The sequence below is a fragment of the Rhineura floridana genome, chromosome 1 (assembly GCF_030035675.1).
Source record: "Rhineura floridana isolate rRhiFlo1 chromosome 1, rRhiFlo1.hap2, whole genome shotgun sequence".
NCBI classification, from domain to species: Eukaryota; Metazoa; Chordata; class Lepidosauria; order Squamata; family Rhineuridae; genus Rhineura; species Rhineura floridana.
In genome coordinates this window covers 308,563,626-308,579,886 of record NC_084480.1, presented here as the reverse complement: position 1 = coordinate 308,579,886, position 16,261 = coordinate 308,563,626, and the positions used below count along the sequence as shown (strand labels likewise).

Below are 16,261 nucleotides of genomic sequence, written 5' to 3'. Positions count from 1 at the left end.
TTTATTGGAATTTTATTTCCCACATAAATTTGGGATAGGATTGGATTGGAATGGCGTTTGGTGTGGCTTAGGTTAAGAACTTTTCAGCCACCTTTTGAATTTTCATGACAAAATAGCTTTCCCCCTGCAAGCCCTCTGAAGGAACAGTTTCAGTGTCCATCGTTGCAACTGTTTATTAGCCAGTGGTTTCACTAACCAGTAGTAGTGGCAATAGATAAGTTACATGTCTGATTAATGACATATCAGTATCATCCTGTGGTTCCTTGAAGAGAGAAGACCTCACATTTCAATGTTCTATTAAAAATGCCATGCACCTAGAAAAGTAGTGTGTTACAGAGGTAATGTAGCGTAGGCTTCTCCTGTTGCATCTCAGCCCTGAATTAGAATCTAAAAAATATCTCTAAATGGAAAAGCATTGACTTAACAGAGTTCATCTCCACTGAATTTGTCTTGGTGATGGGTGTGATGCGTCCTTCCCTGGCTCTCCCTGTCAGGTTCCTACCTGCTCGTGGTTACTGCCTGTCTCTAGGCACCACCAGGGACTCCACCAGTCCGGACCGCACTCTCTTATGGTTTACCTATCCGCTCTAGCACAGATCTCAACAGATCCCCCTGCTAGGCAACCACCAGTAACGTCCCAATACTAGTATTCCCAGAGACTCTGAATACTGGTATTGTTATTCTCTTCACCGCTGCCACCATTTGTTACAGTTCCCCTTCAGCCTTGGTCATTACCTTACCCTCCCTTCTGGTCTGTGAAACTCCAGCCAAGGATCAGGCCTTTGGTAAACCAAATTAAGTATTTATTACAGATAACAAAGCTAACAAGATTAACAAGATTTCTTCTTAAGGCACATAAGCATATGGTTTTACTCAATACTAATCCGAACTCCACCTCCCTCCTTCTCCACGCTCTCCTGGCAAACAACTCTCTCAAACCCCACCAAGCAATCCACTCTCTCTTCTCCTCCCCAGATTCCACCATTCACCACCTCACATTCCCCCAGATTTACCTGTCATCCTTTCATTTATACTGTCAGCCATTTTAAACATTCAGCCAATCATCAAGCATTCTATTGCCCATTCACTCCCCCTCCTCTTTCACTACTTACCATGTATACTCTAAACAACCAGCACTTACCATATATACACTAATATATAGGAACATCACAATGGGCTCAGGGAAATAATTTCCCTTAGCAATTGATTTGACCTCTCTATAAAGATAAGAGTCTTCAGGAGAAATATGTTGAGTGTGTGACAAATTTGGGGTGGTGGTTCATTTTAGTATGTTATGATGACTATGCAGATAAGGATGAACCTGAGCCTGGAAGCAGCTTTACTATTTTGCCAAAAATACAGATGTTTTGATGCAGTTTTTTATAGAAGCATTTTGAAATTGGACTGCAAAGTGAGAGGCAGTGGAATCTGGATTAGCACATTTTTAATATCTACTCATGCCAGGCATTTGCTGATTGCTAGTACCAATCTCTTATAGTAATTGGTTGTCTATTGTGGGTGCTGCTGCATGTATTGTATTTTAATGTACTGTTTTTATTTGGAATGTATTTTTACTGTTGCAAACCACCCTGGAATCTTCTATGAAATGTGGTATAGAATTTTTTTAAAAAATGAAGTTGGTTTGTTTTGGACTAGAGCAGTTAGATATAGGTGACTGCATCTGTAAAAGTTGTGGACTATGGCTGTAATAAAGATACAGTTGAGAGAGTAGATAGAACAAATAGAGATAGTAATGGTTACTTATTATCCCTTATAACTGCCAGAATATAAAGAACCATGCTACAGAAGGCTTCATCAAGAAAATAAATACCTTTGTCCATGCCCACCCTCCCCCCGAGGGTGGACTTGGCTTGTGAGATTATAGCTCCTAATTCTACTTTATATGCATTGTGCCAACAATGAAACAAACGTCTTGCTTTGGAAATGACTTGCATAACTCAAATATAAATTAGAAAAAAAGGCTGCCTCTTGATTGCAAAATGAACACCACTTCTAGGGCCACTTAGGTTGAACCACCAAATTGGTTAAGGGGTTAAAACAACTTCATAATATGTACTGCAGCTCAGCTATTATAAAATATTTTTAAAAACCCTAAATGGTAAATGCATACTCCTTTAATTGTAATATCCCAATGCAACATTACCCTGGTTGACACAAGTGGTGCAGCACTTTTTGTGATCAAGCTTGCAAGCAAGAAACTTTGGGAGGGTTTAGCAACCAAAGGTGAGGGTATGCATTTGTAGTACCCTAAGCTCTGGTACTTGAGGCAGCAAAGGACTGGGGAGAGTCATACACAAAGATGGCTACCATCTCTCCTGGCCCTGTGCCACATGTAATGAAGCTGTGAGGAGGGAAGCTGTATAGATGGAGACACCTTCAAGCTTGGATACCCTATGTATTTACTTGTAGAATAGACAAGAACTACACCAGTGGTATAGTATGCTCATGTAAGATAGGGGGTATGGAGTTGCGATGCGTAGTCAGGTATTTGAGATCTGGTGGCTTTGTCTTCTCCTTTCCAGTTTGGCAAATGTATGTGATCCATTTGAAGAAGAATTTGCTACACAATTAAGGTCCATTAATTCTAACAACTGTGACGGTATTCAGCTTTAATCCTTAACTAAATTGGCAGGAATTGTATTTAGTGAGACTGAAGTTGATGGGAACTTACTCTGACTACGTAAGCAGTCTTTTCTATTACAAGACTTTGCGACCTCTAAATTGGCAAAAGGGGGGTCAGGAGAGAACCTTGTTAATACTGAACTGTAAATTTGCCAGCAAGAACTACAGATATAAAACAAGTTTTGTATTTTGACCTCTTGAATATTGAAATAGTTCCTAGAGCACATATTCAATCAGTGTTGTATTTATGCATTTAATGCTGAAAAATGCAGTACGATGAGAAGAGTTTCTGTGGGCAGTGATACGCACAGAGGATAGGTAAAGCAATAAACTTCCCACAGTGGCATCCATTTGAAGTGGCAAGGTATAAAGATTTGTAGACATCAACACATCTTCACAGGCAGAGGTCCTGTTTTAGAGCTGGAGACCTCAAACTCATCATAGTATGACCTGTAGCTGTTTAAGAAAAAAATAGCTTGGGCCTCTGCTCCATTTAGCTTTAACATTTTCTCACCACTTTGCTCAGGAGAGCAAGACTTTTTATTTCAGTGCAGTGTTGGAAGACAGATAGCCTTCCTGGCTTTTTGGGAGTTAGGCCTGATTCACTCATAAGCTGCTGTTAAAACCGGAATATTAGGAGTTCTCCCACAAAGCTTTCAGTGACTTTGTATAAATGCTCCCCATATTTTGTCATGAGATGGAAATGAAGCATTTTTAGGACTTATTTTTATAACACAGGAAGTAGCCATGAGGGAACTCAGCTTGAGGAAGTCAGAACTTGGAGTAGTTTGTCCATGTGGTTTTAACTCCCTCTAGAGGCAGGATCTTGATAGGCAGCCATAGATGTTTTACAGAATACCAGCTCTGCCATTTTTTCAGTCTAGTGAGCATTGATGCTAAGCCAGTTTTTGCAACTGCCCCCCCCCCCCGGTTCATCATTGTTTGTTTCTTAAATATTAGGAAACTCCGTATTTAATTTATTCTTCTGTAAGTTAACACTACTTGGATAATATTGGCAATTTAAAATGGCATAGAAGTATGTAATCCTTCCTTCAAAAAAACCACATAGCCATATAAAAACTTTTAATTGTGAAAACCTAGTTCAGCACTTAATGCTTCATACAGTGGTATTATTGAAGGACTGCAATTCCATTTAAAGGACAGCCAAAATTGTGCAGCTGACCCAAAGCTACTATGACTAAACTTTGTCACGTGTTACACAGGCGGCAGGCTTGTTCTGTGAGCCACCTCCTGCTGAAAAACTGCAGGAAACCATTCTTCAGCTTCCCCTCCTGCAGTTTCCTTCATTATTTTTATGCACTATACTTGAAATAAATAGACTGGTAGGTTCCTTTCAGTGTACTAGTAGAAAACTAATACGCCATAGTGTTCCTAATATTTCGTCTGTACATAGCTTCTGTTAATTCAAGCAAGTTTAGTTGAAGATATGTCATTAGTTGGATTCATAGTATATCTCTGTCTTTAGATACAGAACCTCTGTGTAATTGTGTGTCTCTAGATGACAGAAATGCACGATTTGTTACATTCACTTGTCTACACATGAGATGTTAAGTCTTTAAAACTTTTGTGCTGCTTTTTACTGGGTCTGTTCTATAGAGTTTTGAAAGGTTTTTATATAATGTATCATTCTTTTTCTGATTTTGTCATATGCTTTATGTATTTAAAAGTTTGTAAGTTGCTTAGAGGTTCTTTATGTAGCAAGGGATTAATAAATATAATTAATAATTGTGATAATATTTGATGTTTTGATACGATTGCAGCTATTGAATGATAACATGGAAATTTGTGATAGACATGGAAGAGTTGCTCTTTGTATATGCCAAGCGGAGGAGGGAAATTGCCATCTGATAATGTTTTCAAAATGACTGTCTGAGATAGTCACTAATTGCCTAGCTTTGACAGGGATGGGGATCTTTTGGCCTTCTAGATGCTGGTGGACTCCAACTCCAATCAGCTCCAACCAGCATGGCCAATGGTTGGTAGTTGTAGTCCCATCAGGACCACTACACAAGGTCCCCATTCGTGAGGTTGGAGATGAGATTGCTCTCCAATTTATATTTCTTGACTTGAAGGGGAGAGAGGAGTATTCCATTGATTGCTTGATGGCTTTCTTTGATGGCTTTCTTTGCCCCACCTATCACATTTAAAGGGTGCAATAAGCCAGGATATGCATTAACTGCATGCACTGACACGAAGCCTCTCCTCCCTTCACATGAGCAGCTGAACATGCCAGGATTTAGCACATAACCATAGCTTCTTGGGAGCTTGAAAACTAAGTTATTTGCTTCAAAACAAGCCAGAAGCTAACTTCAAACCATGGCTTAGTATGAAAACCATTAATAATATTTTTAAATTTGCAGAAAGATCTAGTTAAGTGCTGAATCCTGCCTTGTTCATCCAGCCCACATGAAGGAAGTGGAATGACTGAATGCTGGTACACATTACTTAGAAATATATTGGCTTATTAAGATAGGGCTTGTTGCTGAAGAGTTGCATGTAAACATATCCACTGCCTAGTTGCAGATCATATATTTAGTTTTGCTGCCTGGTGCTAGCTAATTATTATTCCTATCAACGTCATCACTTATTACCTGCCCTTCACCCCAAAATGCCATGGCAAGTTATGACAATTATTCAGCAAAATATGAATATTAGTCAAAACTGCATACAAAAATATGTATGTTAGGAGAAATTCACACTAAAATGTTGATGACTTCCTTTGAATTTTTTTTTTAAAACTGCAAATTGTTGTGGAAATGTGATGAACTGAATGTAAGACCAGGAAAAATGAGAAAGTTTGAGAGCCAAAACTGACAGATTTCTCCAACTATAATTACCACTATGTCTATTGTTATGGGAAATAAATAGCAGAGACCCTAACGCTTAATATGCTGACTAACCTAGTTACTATACTTCTATAGGCATTCTAATAAGGCAGTGGATTTTTGGTTTCTTGCAAATCGTTAGCTCAAATAGCAGTCACCAGCATTGTGGTTCTGGACTCTGATTCAAAACACTGAGTTGAGTACATGAGAGAAAAACAGAAGCAGCAATTGGTAACAAGGGATGCTGGAATGAGGTTCCCAGAAAGTTTTCATTTCCTCATCTAGTCCAGGTGTGAAGAACCTTTGGTCTTCTATATATTGCTGAATGTCAGTTCCCATCATCCCTGGCTATTGGCCATTCTTGCTGGGGCTGATGGGAGTTGGAGTTCAGTAACATGTGGAGGACCAAAGATCCCCCACACTTGATCTAGTCCGTGTGCTAAATGTCATATTTTTTCTCTCTGCAGTGGTCTACACTGCTTTACATTTGGCACTTTGAGAAATTTCATAAGCTTAAAATTGCAGAAATTTATTTTTGTGTATAGTAAATATTAGATGTAACCAAAACTACTCTTGACTTTTTAGGTACCAGCTACTGACAATGTCGGCAGAAGGCCATGACTCCCATATTACGGAGGTGAAACCATTAGTGGAAAGAGAAGAGGTAAGCTTGAATTGCTGCAATTAAGGACCACTCCCAGTTTGGCCTATGCAAGTTGTCCCCACAAGCCACTGCCGCCTGCTCCACAATTGACATCATGTCTGACGTTAGGTGTGAGAGCAGGTACAGGCATGCTCCCAGCACCAATCAGGTGCCGGGAGCACACCTTTAAAGGAGGTCACTGTAAAGTAGATCAGCTGATCAATCTTTGATTGTTGGGCAGGAGTCGTCATGACATCAAGTAACTGACAGGTGAGCTGCCCTGCACATCTTTCAAAAGTAATTTGTGCATGGGTGGTTAAGGATACAGCCCACTGGCCAAATCCAGTTCCCCACCCCTGATCTATAGCATCATCATCATATATACTAATAGTGATCTTAGTTCTCTTGAGTGCTGGTCCTTATGTAATCAAAAGGGAGGTCATCAGCAGGCTTGGGGTAGCCCTATGGTTTTTAGAAGAACAAGATACATGTAGGAAAAACCTTTTGGGGTATGGGGATTTGCATCAAAAACAGCAGTGAGGATACCCACTGCTCATGGCTGATTGGGGGAAGGAAGGAGAGAGAAAGTTGAAGGGGAGGGGGGGAGAATGGAGTACCCTAGAAAAAGGCAAGATTTCGGCCAGGAGCGCTCCACACTGCCAACTTTTCTTGCTGCTTCCATTTATTTGCATTTTAGAATTGACATTAAACTTCTAGACTTCTTTTCTCTGATCATCTTCTGTATAATATTTTTCTAGGCAATCGCACATCTCTTGCCTGATTTTGATGTTCAGGTAAGTTTCAATTTAGTAAAAACAAATTTCAGAACATTTAAACGCCTCTAATCAGCTTGTAGATTCTTAACTATGCCTTTTATCATACAGCCATGAGAGTGGCTGTATACTATAGCCAACATGGATTTTTTGCATTCTGCAGTGTTAAATTGAAAATAACCCCATGCCATTCTGCTGCTTCCCATAAGCTCATTTCAAAACAAAAACTTACAGTCCAGAACTCAAATGCTTGCTGAACAACCCTCAAGTTTTAATGGTGATACACAAAAGTGAGAGGATCGATAGTTCAAAGTGTAAAACTGGGGGGGAAATCCAGACCCCTGTTGGACTTCTTCTGTTGGAGTTCTCATAATTTGTTGAAATTGATTAAAAATCAGCCATGTTGACAGAGTACCTGTAATCCTATTACTGACCTTGCTGCACACTCCGACCTTCATCTTCTGCAGTTTAAGAGTTTAAAAAATGCCTGACTGATTTTTAATTTAAGAGTTTTAACATTGAAGTCTTATAGTATTGGGTATGCTCAGTAAGAACCAACTGTCAGTGTTCTAAAAGTCAGTCTCACAGCTGTTTGCTTGGCTAATCAGGTGGTCACATCCACACCAATCCTTTATTCCACTTTAGACAGGCATGGCATCCCCCAGAGAATCCTGGGAAGTGTAGTTTCTGAAGGGTGCTGAGAGTTGTTAGGACTCTCCTATTCCCCTGGCAGAGCGCTAGTGGCCAGAATGGTTAAACAGTCAGCTGCTCTGATTGTAGCTCTGTGAGGGGAGTAGGGTCTCTCCTAGCAACTCTCAGCACCCTTCACAAACTACACTTTCCAGGATTCTTTGGGGGAAGCCATGACTGTCTAAAGTGAAATAAAGGTCTGCTGTGGATGAGGCCAGCTTTAGTTTAAATTTGGGTGGGAGGCTACATGTGCCTGCTGTAGAATAAAAAGGTGAAGGAAACCCCGAAAAATAATGGTACTGTTCAGTGTTGTCCGTTTGTAAAGGAAAGGAGCTTTCCCTCTGCTGAGTGCTCACCCACCCACCTAATCTCCCCCCTCCCTGCCCCTCTTCCAGCTGAGTTTCACCTTCCCTAAGCATGATTGTATAGGAGTAAATCCCACTGAAATAAAAAAGCATGCAAATGATTAAACTTTCCATCCCCCTCCTCTTCCCTCCCCCCTCCACCTCCCCTCCATCCATTTCCTGTCCCCTCCCCCTCCTCTATGGTCAGTCTTACCTATACTAAGCATGATTGCATGGGAGTGAATCCCATTGAACTCAATAAGCATGCAAATGATCAGGCCTGCCTTTCCCCTCCTCCTCCCTTCTTCCTCCTCCCCTGCCCACTTCAGCTCTCCTTCCCTCTTCTCCTCCTCCCACATGGTCAGTTTCACCTATCTTAAGCATGATTGAACTCAATAAGCATGCACATGATCAAACCTGCCCTCCTCCTCCCCTCCTCCCCTATCCTAAACATGATTGCAGAAGAGTAAATCCTATTGAACCCAATAAGCATGCAAATGATCAATCCATTCTCAGCAAACTTGCACAGGATCCCATTTTTTACCTCACAGATTAAAAAGCAGAGAAATTCACTAATAGGAAAAAAACCCTTGCAGTTTAAGAACGTGCCTATAAACAGATATTTCTATCAAACTTTAAAAAGCAGGAAATGGGCAGCTATAGTGAATGCACCAGGGGAGCAGGAGATCTGACCTCCTCTGTGAGATACTGTACTGCCCTACAAATTTGTCAAAATGCAAACAACTTGGATTGGTCTTTCACAGTCCAATCCACTTCCTGTGTAGCTTGGAAGAATTTGATAACACGTAGGGCAGTCCAATATCTGTATACTGAAGTGCTTTTTATGTGATAAAAAATTGGAATATGATGAAATCATCTTTTTATGGCCAGTTAGTTTTCTTGGGGTTGTTGAATCCTGGATGCACAGAGATGTGTTCCTGAGTGATGGGACCTTGAATGAGCTTTTTGCTTGTTCTAAGGCTTATGTGCAGCATACGGCGCGGGACCACGATATCTGTCGGAACGCCTCTCCCGATATGAACTGGCCCGTACACTACGGTCTACTACGAAGGCCCTCCTCCGGGTTCCGACTCATAGGGAAGCCCGGAGAGTGGTGACAAGATCTAGGGCCTTCTCAGTGGTGGCCCCCGAACTATGGAATAGTCTTCCCGAGGAGGTGCGCCTGGCGCCGACACTATCATCTTTTCGGCGCCAGGTTAAAACCTTTCTCTTCTCTGAGGCATTTTAATTCCTGTTAATTCTAAATTATTATATTTTGATTTTAGACTGTACAGTTTTTTGTACAGTTTTGTATTGTGATATACTGTATTCTGTTATTTTTATTGTATTTTTAATGTTCACTGCCCAGAGAGCTGTTGCTAGTCGGGCGGTATATAAGCTTAATAAAATAAATAAATAAATAAATAGATGCTTGGTACACGAACTGTAGCTTACATTTTGTAATGCCAGCCTTTCAGAGTTCTAAATGTGAGAGGTTTGATTGTCAAACCATTATATAATGTGTACTTTTCTATCTACACATAAGAGCATATTGTGGATTGGAAGGTATGCATAGATGGCTATTTTAAATTTTCATAACAAGTAAAATTACTAAATTGCTACCATTTGTTGAGTGAGGTCAGACCTACAGACAGTAGTTCTTATACTAATATCAGCCAGTAATGGAAGCCAATAGATTATTGGAGGGTAGCAGTAGATTTGCTAGGGACAATGATTCTTGAGTGAACAGAAGGGTAGTAATCAACAGTGCAGGCAGAAGCTTTTTGAACTTGTACCTACTCATTTCAGACACCTATTTTTAAAACTATTGTTGGTTGCAGAACTAGAAATGGAAGAGAATCCTTCTTGCTGATTTTTTTTTTTTGTAGACTCCCTCTACCCTGGGTCTGAAGTAGAACAAGCAATATTGTAATTGCTTAATATTTTCAGCACAATGAAGTCCTGATAGTGTTCCACTGTGTGTGTGTGTTGATGTTAGCAGGCTTCCATTTCCTAGTAATTTAGACTGTGGAATTAAAACAAATACTCAGGTAGTTTTATCCAATACAAGCTCCTAGCATGCTCGAGTATAGTTTCTGAGTATTTTTTTTTTTCGTATAATCATGCAGCAAATTGCAGGGAATTGAAATCTAAACATAGCTGTCATACTCCTGTTGAGGAATTCTGTGCCATTTGAAACTACAACTTGGTAGCTAATGAGGGAAAAGTGAAGGTTTTACTACTGGACTTTTTAGTAGTTGTAAATAGATCCAGCTCAGTTACCTAATAATAATAATAAAATTTTATTTCTAGGCCGCCTATCTGGCCGAATTAACGGCCACTCTAGGCGGCGTACATAGACTAAAATATAACATAGAGTAAAATATAACATATAATACTAAACAAAACCCCAGTAGTCTATAGACATCCCGAGCAGCAGGTTCACGCACACATACACACACACGGTCTCTGGCCCCTTCAGCAGTTGCTGCTTTTGTAGCTGGAGAGAGACAGGGCCCCACCCTTCCAGGCCAGGTGGAAATCAGCCAGAAATGCAGGGAGCAGGTCTTGCAGAAACTCACACAGGTAGATGGTCTCTGGCCCCTTCAGCAGTTGCTGCTTTTGTAGCTGGAGAAAGACGGCCCCGCCCTTCCGGGCCAGGTGGAAATCAGCCAGAAATGCAGGGAGCAGGTCTTGCAGAAACTCACACAGGTAGATGGTCTCTGGCCCCTTCAGCAGTTGCTGCTTTTGTAGCTGGAGAAAGACAGGGCCCCGCCCTTCCGGGCCAGGTGGAAATCAGCCAGAAATGCAGGGAGCAGGTCTTGCAGAAACTCACACAGGTAGATGGTCTCTGGCCCCTTCAGCAGTTGCTGCTTTTGTAGCTGGAGAAAGACAGGGCCCCACCCTTCCAGGCCAGGTGGAAATCAGCCAGAAATGCAGGGAGCAGGTCTTGCAGAAACTCACACAGGTAGATGGTCTCTGGCCCCTTCAGCAGTTGCTGCTTTTGTAGCTGGAGAGAGACAGGGCCCCGCCCTTCCAGGCCAGGTGGAAATCAGCCAGAAATGCAGGGAGCAGGTCTTGCAGAAACTCACACAGGTAGATGGTCTCTGGCCCCTTCAGCAGTTGCTGCTTTTGTAGCTGGAGAAAGACAGGGCCCCGCCCTTCCAGGCCAGGTGGAAATCAGCCAGAAATGCAGGGAGCAGGTCTTGCAGAAACTCACACAGGTAGATGGTCTCTGGCCCCTTCAGCAGTTGCTGCTTTTGTAGCTGGAGAAAGACAGGGCCCCACCCTTCCAGGCCAGGTGGAAATCAGCCAGAAATGCAGGGAGCAGGTCTTGCAGAAACTCACACAGGTAGATGGTCTCTGGCCCCTTCAGCAGTTGCTGCTTTTGTAGCTGGAGAGAGACAGGGCCCCGCCCTTCCAGGCCAGGTGGAAATCAGCCAGAAATGCAGGGAGCAGGTCTTGCAGAAACTCACACAGGTAGATGGTCTCTGGCCCCTTCAGCAGTTGCTGCTTTTGTAGCTGGAGAAAGACAGGGCCCCGCCCTTCCAGGCCAGGTGGAAATCAGCCAGAAATGCAGGGAGCAGGTCTTGCAGAAACTCACACAGGTAGATGGTCTCTGGCCCCTTCAGCAGTTGCTGCTTTTGTAGCTGGAGAAAGACAGGGCCCCGCCCTTCCAGGCCAGGTGGAAATCAGCCAGAAATGCAGGGAGCAGGTCTTGCAGAAACTCACACAGGTAGATTGTCCTAACACAGCTTTTGACTGGTCCTGTGTCATGACTGATTAATCAAAGATACCCTTTTGTTGCTTGTAAAAGCTTTTTTTCCCCTTTTCTTTTTTCTGCCTACTAATGGTCTCTTTCCTGCAGGAACAAGATGTTGAGACACTACATGGCTCTGTCCATGTCACAATGTGTGGGACTCCCCGAGGAAACAGGCCTGCCATTCTAACGTACCATGATATTGGACTCAATCGTAAGTGCGATAATGTGTTGGCACAGTGAAGCATGACTTCACCTTTCTCATAACTAATGTGCATGAACAGCTGCTTCTCTCAACCTCAGTCGCTTTGCATTCTGCTGTATAGATTAGCTGTAAGCACTGCACTGAGCAAGATGTCCTAACCTTGTAAGCAAACTGCTGGGATGGGCAGAATTTCTCTCGCTGATCGAGAAGCAACTATGAGTTAGTACGAGCAAACATGCTGGACAAGCAGACATGTCTAGGAATCCTAAACAAAGTTCTCATTGTGGCAAAGTGTATTAATTCTACTTTCGCTCCTCTTATTCATATTGGTCTGTGTGACTGCATGATAGCTAAATAAATGAGTACCAACTTCTACAGCAGCAGAGCATTTCTACAAAAATGTGTTTTTTCCAGACAACTTGTTTTATTGAGCATCCATACTGGTTTGTTTGTGCAATTTGCATGGAGGTTATGTCACTATTTTGGCATTCATTCTGATTTCTTTGCGCTGAAGCTATATTACTTTGCTTGGCAGTTCCATTATCCCACACTTCCTAGTGCATTTTCCCATCACTTTTCTTACCACAAAAAATCAGGGTTGGTTTTTTCAGAAGCTAGTTTGATGCAAACAAAGTATCAAATCCACTTTAATTGTGCAACCTGTCTTTTCTGGTATACAATTCACACCTTCAAAATAGTGGCAGTTCAATAGCAGTCCTGTGTTTGAGCCCTTGTATCCCATCCTATACTGAGGCTTAAGTCATATGCCGCAGTTACTGAATCTGTATGTCAATATCTCCTTTGTAATTCCTTCCCCCTCTTTTTATAAAAGATTCACAGCCCAATATAGTATGCATTTTGTGGTACTTGGATACATTTTTTGTGGGTGGAGTTGGAGGTTCATAACAACCAAATGCCAATCAGACAGAGGGCTGTTTCCATCCCTCTCGTTAGCCATGATTTTTAAGACCATCTGAGTGCTTTCAATATTATCTTTGCACAAGATCAAGGGTTTGTAGTAAAGATTCTTAGGGGCTGTTGTACAATCAGGAATTCTCTCTAAGGTTCATGGAGACACCAATCCCCTGCAAATTGAGTATGGATTCACATTTAATGACTGGAGTGAACCTGTACAGTTCCTGACTATTGTATATCTTAAGTACTCTAAAGTGTTTATGAACAGATAAAACAAATATAAATGGGGCACAAACTGAAACAGACGAACGTATCATGTTTATGATACGAGCTAGAGGGAGCCCCAGCTGACGAAGCGTCAAGGCCCCAGCTGACAAAGCGTCAAGGCGAGTTAAGCAGCAGAGCGAGTTCGGCAGCAGGGCGAGGAGGCCAGGGCCCCCCACTCTGCCCTTCTGTTCCCTGACCTCAACTAAACCACAGTCTCCAACCCATTGACGTAATAAACCTTAAACAAAACTATGCAAGTAAGAAGCCAGCAGGCGTGTGGGGGCTTTCCAGTGTTTTGCACAGCCTGCAGCATGTACGACTATCTGCCTGTTGGACAGAAGTCGTGGGTGCGCTCTCGGTGCAATGAGCTCCTGGCTCTCCAGGAACAACTTCATTTCCTTGAGGCCAAGGTGGCGGACCTGGAAAAGCTGAGAGAGGCAGAGAGGTGTGTGGAGGAGGCCTTCAGGGACGTTATAGCTGTGTCCCACTCCATCGATGATAGCTCTGCTGCTATCATGGAGAACGATGGTCTTGGGGAAGGAGAGCATCCAGCTGAGGAAGAGGGAAACGATCCCTTAGAAGGGACCCATTCCTTGGGGGATGAGCAGCTATCCTCTCGTGCCGAGGATATATCTCCAGGGGGTGGAGGGATCCTTGTAGTGGGTGATTCAATCATTAGGAACATAGACAGTGGGGTGTATGATGGGCGTGTAGACCGCAAGGTGTTTTGCCTGCCTGGTGCGAATGTTGCGGATATTGCCCGTCGTTTAGATAGTTTGGTAGACAGTGCTGGGGAGGAGTCAGTGGTCGTGGTGCACGTTGGCACCAACGACATGGGGAAATGCAGCCGTGAGGTCCTGGAAGCAGAATTTAGGTTGCTAGGTAGGATGCTGAAAGCCAGGACTTCCAAGGTGGCTTTCTCTGAAATGCTACCGGTTCCACGCGCAGGACCAGCCAGACAGGCCCAGCTTTGCAGTCTCAATGCGTGGATGAGACGATGGTGTCGGGTGGAAGGGTTTAGATTTGTTAGGCACTGGGGAACATTTTGGGACAAGCCGGGCCTGTACAAAAGGGACAGGCTCCACTTGAACCAGAATGGAACCAGACTGCTGGCACTTAAAATTAAAAAGGTGGCAGAGCAGCTGAGGGGGGAAACCCGACACGAGCTGAGAAAGGTCTGGTTCGGAATAAACCTCCCCCCTGGGATAAAAACCAAAGAAATGATGAAATTTTAAAAGGGGTAAGCCTAGAAGTAGGCATTGTGAGAGCAGGGGCACAGGATATAAATTCAGAAGATCAAAATTACCACAGGCCTAACCACAAGTGCCAAAGACACTTGAAGAGAGACACTGCTTACATGTGCCTGTACGCTAATGCTAGGAGCCTCCGAACCAAGATGGGAGAACTGGAGTGCTTGGTCTTAGAGGAGAGCATTGATATAGTGAGCATAACGGAGACCTGGTGGAATGGAGAAAACTAGTGGGATACGGTTATCCCTGGATATAAACTATATCGGAAGGACAGGGAAGGACGTATTGGAGGCGGAGTCGCTCTATACGTGAAAGAAGGCATTGAATCCAGCAAGCTCGAAACCCCAAAAGAGGCAGACTCCTCCACAGAATCGTTGTGGGTGGTGATACCATGCCCCAGGAGGGACTTAATACTGGGAACGATCTATTGTCCCCCTGATCAAAATGCTCAGGGAGACCTTGAGATGAGATATGAAATTGAGGAAGCATCCAAACTAGGAAATGTGGTAGTAATGGGTGACTTCAACTACCCGGACATAGACTGGCTGCATATGTGTTCCAGTCATGACAAAGAAGCAAAGTTTCTAGATATTCTAAATGACTATTCCCTAGACCAGTTGGTCATGGAACTGACCAGAGGGACGGCAACCCTAGACTTAATCCTCAGTGGGGACCGGGACCTGGTGCGAGATGTAAGTGTTGTTGAACCGATTGGGAGCAGTGACCACAGTGCTATTAAATTAAACATACATGTAACTGGCCAATTGCCAAGAAAATCCAACACGGTCACATTTGACTTCAAAAGAGGAAACTTCACAAAAATGAGGGGATTGGTAAAAAGAAAGCTGAAAAACAAAGTCCAGAGGGTCACATCACTCGAAAATGCTTGGAAGTTGTTTAAAAACACTCTATTAGAAGCTCAACTGGAGTGCATACCGCAGATCAGAAAAGGTACCGCCAGGGCCAAGAAGATGCCAGCATGGTTAACGAGCAAAGTCAAGGAAGCTCTTAGAGGCAAAAAGTCTTCCTTCAGAAAATGGAAGTCTTGTCCGAATGAAGAAAATAAAAAAGAACACAAACTCTGGCAAAAGAAATGCAAGAAGACAATAAGGGATGCTAAAAAAGAATTTGAGGAGCACATTGCTAAGAACATAAAAACCAACAACAAAAAATTCTATCAATACATTCAAAGCAGGAGACCATCTAGGGAGGCGATTGGACCCTTGGATGATAAGGGAGTCAAAGGTGTACTAAAGAATGATAAGGAGATTGCAGAGAAGCTAAATGAATTCTTTGCATCTGTCTTCACAGTGGAAGATACAGGGCAGATCCCTAAACCTGAACTAACATTTGCAGGAAGGGATTCTGAGGAACTGAGACTAATAGTGGTAACGAGAGAGGAAGTTCTAGGCTTAATGGACAATATAAAAACTGACAAATCACCGGGCCCGGATGGCATCCACCCAAGAGTTCTCAAAGAACTCAAAGGTGAAATTGCTGATCTGCTAACTAAAATATGTAACTTGTCCCTCGGGTCCTCCTCCGTGCCTGAGGACTGGAAAGTGGCCAATGTAACGCCAATCTTCAAAAAGGGATCCAGAGGGGATCCCGGAAATTACAGGCCAGTTAGCTTAACTTCTGTCCCTGGAAAAGTGGTAGAAAGTATGATTAAAGCTACATTAACTAAGCACATAGAAGAACAAGCCTTGCTGAAGCAGAGCCAGCATGGCTTCTGCAAGGGAAAGTCCTGTCTCAGTAACCTATTAGAATTCTTTGAGAGTGTCAACAAGCATATAGATAGAGGTGATCCAGTGGACATAGTGTACTTAGACTTTCAAAAAGCGTTTGACAAGGTACCTCACCAAAGACTTCTGAGGAAGCTTAGCAGTCATGGAATAAGAGGAGAGGTCCTCTTGTGGATAAGG

At 42.9% G+C, this 16,261-nt stretch overlaps 1 protein-coding gene across 1 annotated transcript in view; it reads left to right on the top strand.

The window, feature by feature from the left end:
• The window catches only part of NDRG1 (N-myc downstream regulated 1), a 55,800-nt gene that overhangs the window by 15,494 nt on the left and 24,045 nt on the right, over positions 1-16,261 (top strand). The window contains exons 2-4 of the mRNA XM_061606938.1: positions 6,075-6,153; positions 6,891-6,926; positions 11,808-11,913. Of these exons, the coding sequence (XP_061462922.1) occupies positions 6,091-6,153; positions 6,891-6,926; positions 11,808-11,913 (205 nt within the window). The 5' untranslated portion in view covers positions 6,075-6,090. The remainder of the gene's footprint in view (positions 1-6,074; positions 6,154-6,890; positions 6,927-11,807; positions 11,914-16,261) is intronic.